Source organism: Sphaerodactylus townsendi, linkage group LG08 (genome assembly GCF_021028975.2).
Source record: "Sphaerodactylus townsendi isolate TG3544 linkage group LG08, MPM_Stown_v2.3, whole genome shotgun sequence".
Taxonomy (NCBI): domain Eukaryota; kingdom Metazoa; phylum Chordata; class Lepidosauria; order Squamata; family Sphaerodactylidae; genus Sphaerodactylus; species Sphaerodactylus townsendi.
In genome coordinates, this window is record NC_059432.1 from 79,891,597 (window position 1) to 79,903,752 (window position 12,156).

The 12,156-nt window shown below is 39.6% G+C and overlaps 1 protein-coding gene across 1 annotated transcript in view; it reads right to left on the bottom strand.

Moving 5' to 3' along the window:
- Positions 1-6,365: 6,365 nt before the first annotated feature.
- The window catches only part of CUL3 (cullin 3), a 60,062-nt gene continuing 54,271 nt past the window's right edge, over positions 6,366-12,156 (bottom strand). The window contains exons 15-16 of the mRNA XM_048505623.1: positions 11,433-11,578; positions 6,366-7,596 (exon numbers count right to left, since the gene is read on the bottom strand). Of these exons, the coding sequence (XP_048361580.1) occupies positions 7,465-7,596; positions 11,433-11,578 (278 nt within the window). The 3' untranslated portion in view covers positions 6,366-7,464. The remainder of the gene's footprint in view (positions 7,597-11,432; positions 11,579-12,156) is intronic.

Below are 12,156 nucleotides of genomic sequence, written 5' to 3' on the forward strand. Positions count from 1 at the left end.
AGATTATCAGATTATCAGTTTTAGGCAATCCTTCATCCATGATGACAAACTGTGCTCTTTGAGAGCTAACAAGAAAACTGTAACGTTCTGCTTCTGTTGTGTAAGTGACACCTAGGGACAGAACACAAGCATTGCACCCAGCTTCATCACCTTGTTTATGGGATTGAAAAGATTTGGGAGGGATACAAACAGGGGCAGTGTGTTCACCCATTTCAAAAGGCAGCGGCAGCAATGGCACTCTTTCCTGCTGTAAAGTGTCAGAGTGAGAAAGAAATGACCTCACCATGAAGCCATGTCTTGCATTGATTCCTGCCCTTGCTCTGGATGGAGAAATATTGCCAAGCAGCAGGAGGAAGAACAGTTACTGTTAACCTCACTAGGAATGTGAACAAGTGGAAAAGGCCAAATAAGGGTGCTTTCACTTTGCAGCTACCATTTGAACAAAATATATTGATTATGGAATCCTGGGCTCAGCTAAATTAGCAGTCATCTAAGTCTGTCTGGAAACAAAACAGACAACTACATATGTTAAATCACACAAACCCAGACAAGGGGAATATTCTAAATATTAGTTTTGTCTAGGGTCACATGTGGCTTTAGGGCAATGACATTCCCCACACAGCCATTGCATTTAACCTTCAATAGTCCTCCTTCTGACAATGCTACAAGGCTTTGAATGTGCTGCCAGCAGCAAAGCTGAAGAAATATATAATAATGCAAAGGAAATAAGTATGTATCTGCATTTTGCACAGCTCTTATTCTAATTATTGTACTAAAGATATCTAATTCAGCCAAAGTTTTCAGGGATTTATATCTGGATACGTCCATATACAAAGCCGCTTTTCTGTAGTAGCATAATTTCTAATCTGATGTTGGCTCCAAACACAGTAATCGTGCTCCCCCCGTCCCCCCAAAAGAGGAGGAGTTTGGATTTATACTCTGCCTTTCTCTCCTGTGAGGAATCTCAAAGAGGCTTACAAACTCCTTTCCTTTCCTCTCCCCACAACAGACACCTTGTGAGGTAGGTGGGGCTGAGAGAGTTCCAAAGAACTGTGACTAGTCCAAGGCCATCCAGCAGGTTTCATGCATAGCAGGGGGAAATATATCGAGTTCACCACATACAAGTCTGCTGCTCATGTGGAGGAATGGGGAATCAAACCTGGTTCTCCAGACTAGAGTTTACCACTTTTACCACTACACCATGCTGGCTCTCAACACTCTCATTTTCAGTTTTATAACTGGGGATACTGATTCAGTAGCCAACTCTCCAGAACCATATATATAACTGTATCAAAACTAGAAACACAAAAATTAGCACCCAGTCTTACCTTTCTTAACTGCAAGAGTCCACTTGATACTGATATCCTTGAAATGCTGCATTCATACACAGATCTGTGATTCTGAACTCTTCCTTATCACTTTGGGTAAGATAGGGATTGGAGGAAAGGCATAAAGGAGGTTGTTGAACTGATGTGATGTCAGTGCATATGTCCCCTCTGCTTTGGGATGTCGGTACCTCATCATGGCCATCTGATGGTTGATGTCCACAAGAGGAGTTCCAAAGAGATATGTGATCATGTTGAAGAGCTTCCTCTTGAGGGACCAGTCCCCTGGATGTAGGACTTGTCTGCTGACCCAGTCTGCTTCCACATTGGCTATCGCTTGGACATGCTTTGCTTGGACAGAGCCACATGTTTCTCTGCGCACCGCTTCATCAGGGTAGCTCACTTGTGCTGCTCCTCAGAAGTTTGCTGTCGGTGCCATGCCTTGTTTTTGGTGCGCTTTTCAGAGGCCTTCATTGGTGGCGCTGTTTTTTCAGCTGGTCAGCCCTAGTAAAGCACTTGCCACCGGGGATTTGCAATTCACCTGCTCCTGTTGCAACTGGAGAAGCAATCTTCAATTAAGACAGGAATCCATCAGCATGTTCTCTTTCTATAGCGTGTATGGCCAATACAGGCTCACCTGGCTAGTTAGTGTCCCTTCACTCCAATGTGGTGATCTCCAATGAGAACAGGGCAGCAGTGAGTATGGGGGAGAGCGTGAATTGGAGAATAGATTCGGTAAGTATGGAGTTTAGTATAGGTAGGTTAGGTTTAGGAATGATTTAAGAATTTAAATAGAGTTTAAATAGAATTTTGATACTTAGTGTAGTGCAGAGTATGCCTAAGCAGCTCTCCCCTTGGGGGCAGGAAAAGGACTGAGGAAAAGGGTGACTCCCACTGGACGTAGGAAGAAGAAAAAATTGTTCCTGTCTCCCCGAATGGATGGTGGGAATCACCCAATCAAGATGTCCTCCACTTCAGAGCGTGGTGTAGTGATTAAGAGCAGGTGGATTTTAATTTGGAGAACTGGGTTTGATTCCCCACTCCTCCAACCGAATGGCAGAAGCTTATCTGGTGAACCAGATGTTTCTGCATTCCTGCAGGGTGACCTTGGGCTAGTCACTGTCTCTCAGCCCCACCTACCTCACAAGGTGTCTGTTGTGTGGAGAGGAAGGGAAAAGAGTTTGAAAGCCACCTTGAGTCTCTTTACAGGTGAGAAAGGTGGGGTATAAATCCAAACTCTTCTTCTTGATTCCCTACCATACAGTAGAAATTCAGCCCTCTAAAGTAGGTCCCTGTCTCCTGCCAGAAAAAATGAAACCATAGTATGCTAGCAAATACAATGTATGTTAATTGGCAAAGCTAATGACCAAACAACCTGATTTAAAATAGCTACATTAATAGCAGTATCAACTGTACCCAACTTCTTAGGTTGTGAAGCAAGTAGCACCTTCTCACCACACAGGTTGGTTCTCATGACTGAATGCTTCTCCACAAAAAAAGCTCTCGGTACACAAAAACTTGTCATCAGAAAGGCTTCACTTAGTCTTGTCCTCAACATCTTTGTTTTTGCTTTAGAAATGTTTCTCCTTCCTCCATGGAGTGGTGTCTGGAGTGGTCCAGCCCAGTGATAGGATTACCACTTCCTCTACAATTTGGAAGATGTGGCTATCTCAGAGTTTTTATTCACCAGCAAGTATGGTGTTTGCTTCTGTAGACCAGACATGAAGCCCTTTAAGACAAACATTTAATTAAAAAAATAAATTCCGTTTCTACCTCAAATGTAAACAACTGTAAATCATGCAAGCTGATCTTTATATATTTATCTGAATGTAAACCCTGCCAAATTCAATGCCACTTAGTTCCAAGTTAAGAGTGTTTAGAATTATGCAGCCTTTCTTGACTGAATTTTTCATCCAGTTTTGTCAAAAAGACTTCAGGCAGTCTATGAGTAAATCTTAAAGCTTAAGTTTTACTTTTTTTCCCTGTTGGAATCTGATCAGTTCAAGCTTTCTGTAGGCAGTAGTTTTAGAATGAAGAGATATTTTAACCAATAACTGTAACCTAGAATAATCAATTTACGAAGTACTCTAGTTTCTTCCACCATCCCCCTTACTAGATTTGGTCTTTTATGCTCATCTTTCTTTTCAAAGACTAAAGAGATACTAATCTATTAGATGACTTAATAAAGGAAGCCACGGCCCACAGTTTACAAGACCTGAGCAAGGCTGTTAATAATAGGTCAGAACATTTTGGAGGCCATTAATTAAGTCAGACACGCACAACCTAACTCTTCTTCTGAAGATGCCAGCCACAGAGGCAGGTGAAACGTCAGGAGAAAATGCTACTTCCATTCATTTCAGTAAAAACATATACAATATAAACATTTACAATATAATGATGCCTTAAAAGATCCAAACAGAGTGGGGTAATTAAAATGAAGTAAAGTAAAATCATCCCTCTCGGCTACCCTAATCCACACTACAAAACAGAGGGGAAAGGAGGCCAGCCAAAATGGAAGAGACCCCACTGTTGCCCACAACTATAAGTCTGGCAAAACAGCCCTCTCTTACAGGCCCTGCAGAATTGAAATAGGTCCTGCACAGCCCCGGTCTCATTGGACAAAGTGTTCCACCAGGCTGGGGCCAGAACCAAGAAGGCTATGGCCCTAGTTGAGAACAGCTGCATGCTTTTTGGAGTAGGAAATCACAAGTAAGTATGATCAAGTAAGTTGTCATTCATAGAGTGTAGTACTCTTTGGGGGAAGGGGAATATCTAAAGGCAATCTTAGACCATTTAGAGCTTTAAATGTCAGTACTACAACCTCGAACCTGACCTGGTACTTCACCTGGAGCCAATGCAGCTAGTACAGCACTGGACCCATTCTGCCACATTTTGCACCAGCTGGAGTTTTCGGATCAGGCCCAAGGGTAGCCCTGTGTAGAGCGAGTTACAGTAATCCAACCTAGAGGTGACCATTGCAGGGTCACTGTGGCTAGGTCAGGGTGAGACAGATAGGGTGCCAATTGCCTGACCTGGCGTAGATGGAAAAATGCCAGCCTGAACTCATTTGTGACTTGGGCCTCCATACTTGAGCCGCGCTTGCCACTGATTTTCTGTGCTTAAGTCAAAGTGCTGGCTATTACCTTTAAAGCACTGAACATCGTAAGAACATAGTACCTAATGGATTGCCATGTGAGCATATGCAATCAGAATCTTTGTTCTGTACCACCCCTATCTTATGAAGTGAGGGAAATGACCCCAAAGAATGGAGTTGCCTTTATTATGGTCCCTTGATATTGGACCCCCCCCCCCAGTTATTCTCCCCATGCAGAATATGCAGTGTTTCGACCCAAGTGTGTGACAGCACAAAGTTGTGGTTATTATAGATTTTATACTGTAATTTTTAAATAATGTTGTTTTATATATTATTCATACTTAGATTTTAGTTACTACTTTTTTTACTGCTGAGAGTTCATGTTTAGAATGTGTACTGTTTTATGATCATTGCAATGTTGGTATTCTTTTTTGCAGTTTGATAACTTACTTGCTTGAGTGTGGGTTACAAGATCTCATGAAAACTTAAGCCACAATAAATCCTTCAGACACAACAGTACTGATTTCGGTTAGAGAAGAACACGCCCCCCCCCCCAATAATATTGTTGTACTAACCAGACATTTTTACATATTCATGAATGCATACATACAAATATATTGCAGCAACTACCTGTGACATGTTCCTGAATGGACATGTTATTTACCTTGTTTCTCCTGTACCGGAACTGAACAGAACATTCAAACAGTGATGTGCACTGCTAGATATGCTCAAGAATGTTTCAAAGTAGCAGACTTTTTACAGCAGTCAAACAAATATTAGGCACAGGAGGATTTAAATCTCGATTCCCTACAAAATCAGAAATCCTTTATGCTTCAAACCAACTGGAAATGACAAATTTAAATATAGTTATAAATAAGAACATAAGAACAAGCCAGCTGGATCAGACCAGAGTCCATCTAGTCCAGCTCTCTGCTACTCGCAGTGGCCCACCAGGTGCCATTGGGAGATCACATGCAGGATGTGAAAGCAATGGCCTTCTGCGGCTGTTGCTCCCGAGCACCTGGACTGTTAAGGCATTTGCAATCTCAGATCAAAGAGGATCAAGATTGGTAGCCATAAATTGACTTCTCCATAAATCTGTCCAAGCCCCTTTTAAAGCTATCCAGGTTAGTGGCCATCACCACCTCCTGTGGCAGCATATTCCAAACACCAATCACACGTTGCGTGAAGAAGTGTTTCCTTTTATTAGTCCTAATTCTTCCCCCCAGCATTTTCAATGGATGCCCCCTGGTTCTAGTATTGTGAGAAAGAGAGAAAAATTTCTGTCAACATTTTCTACCCCATACATAATTTTATAGACTTCAATCATATCCCCCCTCAGACGTCTCCTCTCCAAACTAAAGAGTCCCAAACGCTGCAGCCTCTCCTCATAAGGAAGGTGCTCCAGTCCCTCAATCATCCTCGTTGCCCTTCTCTGCACTTTTTCTATCTCTTCGATATCCTTTTTGAGATGTGGCGACCAGAACTGAACACAGTACTCCAAGTGCGGTCGCACCACTGCTTTATATAAGGGCTTTAAATAAGTTATAAGTGCCACAAAAGAAACAGTTAGATATACCCTGCTGCATAAGAAAATTCTAAGGTGATCCTTTCTCAAGTTATGTTGAAGTTATTCTGCCAGCGGCACCACCACTATTTACAATATCTGTAGTCAAATCACAATTATTATTGGAGGAGTCCGATGAAAAACAAAATCTAACCTGAATTCCCTGGTGGAAAAAAAAAGTAATTAGTTTTGTAGCTCACGGACTACATAAATGCTGTTTTATTTTGGTATATACAGTATAATAAAGCTAGTACAATGCATATTCTTCACTATGGAATAATTCTTGTCTGGAAAGCATTTGAGCAATCAGATTTTGCAGCTTCCTGATGAACCACCCTGAGAGGGAAAAACACATTTGCTGTAAGAACTGGAGATGTCATTAAGATCAAAGTTAACAATATTTATTGCATTTTTAAGATTTCATTTTAAAACAGTAAATTAATAGTGCACAATGGCTTCACTTGAACCTTCTCAAAAGTGGGAAATCAAAAAAGCCACAAACCCCCTGTACCTCAGGAATAGAGTGTAGTAGGCTGATGCACTTCTCCAAGGGACAGTCTTTAATTTAACCAACTGCCATCCCTGTGCTCGAACACATTGGAATTAATGCTCTGTGTTCACTAAATCCATTTATTTTAAATTTGTTGTCTACATTGAGTGAAATAAAAACATCGCTCTGTACAATCCACTATGAGCAGTGAGTACAACAGCAAAAAGTATCATACAGTTTATACACAACTGATTTTTTTTCCATTTCTTCTATGAAGGAACCAGAGCAAACCTAATCCATGTATAACTTAATTTGGAAAACTTAAACTTACAAGAGGGAAGGCCAAATGTTACAGCCCATAACTGTGCCCAAAAAAGATTCCTGATCATAGTATTCGCTGGAATATGGGTGAGAGTGCAGGTGAAGAAGTAAAGCATGCTAAAACCATGTTCTCAGGTCTTGATAAATTTGTCAAATGTTTAAACTAAACATGTCTCTAAAGAAATGTCCAAAGCAGAGCAGTAGTACTGGGAATTCGGTCTTACCAGCTGTGTTTCTTTTGTAACCCAACGTATACAATGCACAAAGTGCTAAGCAACACTACAGAAAACACATTTACATCAACACTGAAGATCTGGGGAAATGAAATTCCAACAATTTTATTTTTAATGAGCTGTATTTTCTAAATTTGTTTTTATTTTTTTTCCCTGTTTTCATACAGTATTGAAAACAAAAACGCGGCACATTCACATTTTCCCGAGGAACTGTAAGGATGATCTCTATAAGGATAAACGCTGAGAAGCTTGAAGCTCAATCAATCTGATGTTGAAAACTCTCCAAAGGAGCAAAAGCTTGATCTGAATGGTCTAGAACATGTATTGTAATTTAATAGAAGAGATGGTCGTCTTAATATTTAATGATTTAAAAGAACTTCCCAGTTCATGCGAAGAATATAGTCCAAGAATAAATCATATCTGTGGAACACATTTTATGCTACGTAAGTGTATACTTTGCGGTCCTCAGGTGTTCGTGCCAAATATTCTCGCTCAATAAGTCCTTCAATACGTTTTTTAATAACAACTGGACTTGGTAGGAATCGTGCCTTCAGTTGCTGAGTTACCTGGAACATAAGAAAAATGGTAAAGTCAGTAGCAAAATACACAGCTGACTAAACTTTGAAGTTTTTCTATTCAAGCAAAATGAAAGTGAACAGTACTAGTATGCCTTCCAAGCCATAGATGCATCAAAAACATGATGTACAAATGGCACCCTCCAAGTTTGCATGTGTGCATGAAGTCACAGCCAACTTTTGGCAACCCCAGCAAGAAGCTTTCAAGGCAAGTGGCAAGCAGGGGTGGTTTGCCATTGCCTCCCTCTGCCGAGTCTTCCTTGGTGGTCTCCCTTCCAAGTACTGACCATGGTTAGTTTTCAAGCTCTGATGAGATCAGGCTATACCATGCAGCCTTCCCTCCCCTGTCCTCCAAGTTTAGCAGCAGTCAATTAACTTCCATGACATAACTGAAACTGTTTTAAAAACAATCCTGTTAACTTGGTTCTCTGGTTCTTTGAGATGATTCAGGTGATTAACTGACATGAACATGGAGCAAATACTCCCTGATGGCAAGTCTAGCTCACAAATGTCTGGTCCCTTCACTCTTGTTTCAGACAGAGTCCTCAACTGTGACAAATTGTTATTAATATAAGAACTAGGGTTTTCATGTTCTGACAGGATGTGATCTACTTTTCAAGAGCACACAAAGAAGACTCAAAACCACCAAAGCGTGCTCAGGTTGGATTTGGCAAGCCATCATCTCTGTTCGGCAAAATGGTTATGTGGTGAATTAACACTTCAACAAGTGTTATGGGACTGACAGATTAATCACATTCCGTGAGCAGCATGAGGTTACTGCTGAATGAGACATGTGGTTACTGCTGAGATTTGAAAGCTTCACATACAAAAGAACTGCAGCTTATATCTTGTATGAATGATAAATTGAAGTGACAAAGAACTGTAGTTTGTAGAGCTGTGTCCTCTGAAGAATTACAGAAATTATGAACACTGGGAGACAGAGTGGCTTTATCAAATTCTTCTCTCTATATAAAGAGGCTTCTGGAGGCAGGGCAGGGAGAACAGTTATTGGGAACCATCTTGCCAGCTGTATACCATCTCAGCTGTATTTTTTTTTCTCTCCTCGTCAGTGGGTGTAAGTGCTGGGCATGGCCAAGGGCATGAACTCTTATTCCATGGCTTGCAGCCTTTGCCTTCACATGAGCCAGCCACTGTCGCCAGGACTAGCCTAAAATTAGAATATAATTTGGGTCCCTTTTGAGGAGACAAGTAAAATACACATTTTTAAAATAAAAACGTAACTTCTATTTTGCAGAGATTTTGATGTACCATTAAGGAAGTTCTGAGAAATGTTGGTTAAAACACGTTAGCTGTTCTATATTGGGAGCCTAAAGTAAGTCTAAGCTGCTTCTAAAAATGCAATGAAAATAAACCAACAATTTCTTTTATATATGATTCTTACTCAATATAATATAAAGTTTTTAAAGAATGAACAAAAATACAGAAGTATTAATTCATGCTATGCAGCATAAGAACTAATTCGCCTGAGTTATGCTATTGTGATTGAGAGTGTTCTATGTACTATTTTAGCAGACATCTTGAACTCTTTATATACTACTTTTTACTATGGTAAATTTTTGCTTCCTTTTCTGACAAGCCTAATTTTGAGCAAGATTTATATATCGTTATATTCATTGTAATTATTTTGTAGATATCAAGACTGATGAAGAGTTGAATGAAACTGGATTTTCCAGAATCTTGTTTCTTGCAAACCCACTTCCTTGTTCGCTAGTCTAAAAGATGAAATCTTTCGGCTTGCACACGGCTACAGAGTTACTTCAGCGTAAGACTGTCAGAATGAGCTCTGTGGCTTTTTCAGCATTTTACCTCATTAAATGGAAGCAAGCTTTCATTAATAGCCTTGAAAGCCCAGAAGCCTTATCTCATAACTTACACATCCTTAAGAAGAAAGCACCCTCATAATTCATGGCATTTTTCTGAGCTGATTTCATCTATGGTGAATTTAATAAGGATATTCTACTTGAATCTACAAGGACTCTCTACTATGACATTTATGCTGGTATAATTCAAGAGACAATCTATACAAAAAGGAGTTCCATTGATTATAATTTGTTATGGTTATGTATGAAATATACCGTATACATTCGTGTATAAGTCGAGTTTTTCAGCACATTTTTTGTGCTGAAAAAGCCACCCTCGACTAATACACGAGTCAGCTGTATTTAAAAAAATATTTTAGGGTTTTTACTTTGTCGGCCGCCAAGGGGCGCAGTTTTTAGTGTAGCGGCACCAAAATTTCAGCATATCATCAGGTGACACTCCTGATGATACCAGCCAAGTTTGGTAAAGTTTGGTAAAGTTTGGTTTGGTCCATGCTGGCAGGGACTGATGGGAATTGTAGTCCATAACATCTGGAGTGCCAAAGGTTCGCCATTACTGATTTTGAGGGTCCATAACTTTGGACCACTTGAACCAAATTTCACCAAACTTGGGTGGTATCATCAGGAGGGTCTCCTAAAAATACTCTGAAATGTTGGTACTGCTAACATAAACATTCCTCCTCTGACAGGTTGTGTGAATGTCCCTTCTAAAATGACACCTGCCATGTGCAATTTTAAAAATATGTACACTAAAAATAAGGAACTATTCTTTTAAAAAGCAGGATAGTTTTGAGTCACAGTGAACAGGCATGTTCATTCCAGGTGCACTCTGATCTGGAGGAACCGGGTTTGATTCCCAGCTCTGCCGCTTGAGCTGTGGAGGCTTATCTGGAGAATTCAGATTAGCCTGAGCACTCCCACACACGCCAGCTGGGTGACCTTGGGCTAGTCACAGCTTTTCGGAGCTCTCTCAGCCCCACCCACCTCACAGGGTGTTTGTTGTGAGGGGGGAAGGGCAAGGAGATTGTAAGCCCCTTTGAGTCTCCTACAGGAGAGAAAGGGGGGGATGTAAATCCAAACTCTTCCTCTTCTTCTTCTTTTTATTGTAAGATCCATTGCTTAAAACCCTCCCTTACAAAAAAGCTAAGGTTTTTGTACTTTTTAAGTTATTGTTGATACCATATTGTTCTTGTTGACCCTCTTTTTCACTTACAGAGCTAGTTTACTGTTTTTCTTTGAAATAAATATTCAAAAATATTTAACCTACTGATGCCTCAATTAATGTAATTTTATTGGTATCTATTTTTATTTTTGAAATTTACCAGTAGCTGATGCATTTCCCACCCTCGACTTATACACGAGTCAATAAGTTTTCCCAGTTTTTTTGTGGTAAAATTAGGTGCCTCAACTTATATGCGGGTCGACTTATACACGAGTATATACGGTACAATATGAAATTATGTGCTAAGACCCTATATTAGTTGGAATGTATATGACTTTATGTTAGTTGTTATATTGCATAGTGTGAATTAATGCTGCGGTATTTTTTTTACTTCTTAAAAAACTTTATATTGGGTAAGAAAGAATCACACAAAAAATAAATCATCGGTTTGTTTTCACTGCATTTTTAGAAGCATAGCTTAGGTTCATGTTAGGCTCCTGATATAGAATAGTTAATACATTTAGCCTCTCTCCAAACTCCCCTTTCTTTAAGGTTCTAGTGACACTGAGGTGGTCCTTTTTTTTTGTTATAAACACATGACAAAAACCATATACTGACTTTATTTCAGCTAAATTCTCCTTAAGTCCCACAAAGAATCCTAAGAACCACATTCTGCTAAATGTGTAAAGAATTCTGTTCAAGACTCTTCCCTCACAGCATTATGCTCCCAGAAATCCCAATTAAGAGTGTAAAACAAAAAATTCAAAGAAATCCCATGCAAACAGATACTCTGCTCTCTCCTGCTATCCAGTTAGCATATTTACCTCTGCTACTAGCACATTATGCTGCATCTTCTTCCTAGATTTCATTATCCGCACTATAGCAGCCTCTATCTCATGTTTTCTGTCGTCATCTACTTTCTGTCTTGTTTCTTTTCTTTCTGGATCTGATTCTCCTTGTTTGGCAGCAACTGAAATCAGAAAAATCTTTTTATTTATCTTTTCGTTACCTGAAAATAAGTTAGAAACTTTTTTTCTTAGAAGTGGCTACAGCAAGAAGCACAGATAAAATAAATAAAGATTTGGAACATTTAGTAATATAGTAATTTTAATTTAGGATTTTTAATAGGCTTCTGTTTCTTGTAGGGCTTATTGCTTTGGAATGGAGTAAAGAAGATTTAGAGGCTGCTTCCGTACAAAACTCCAGATTTGTTTAATATAGGGCTGTTCATATTCACTCATTCATTATGGTATGATAAAGTAGAACTGGAAGAATTAAAACAAGGGTTTCACACGCTTAAACAGGCAACTCACAAAAACCAGGTCCACAGAAGCCTAAAATCATAGCATTTTTGGCCACCAACTGTTTTTTGTAGTTGCATGTATCTGTTCCGTAACTGCCTCTTTTGCTTAATTACCATTTATCTACACAGCTCACTCTTAATCCATTTAATCCACTGAAACTTTTTATTTTGTGAAAACTTATATATCATTGATAATTGATTTAGCTGTTTATTTTTCAAAGCTGAATTTAATCAAGGCTGTAGGG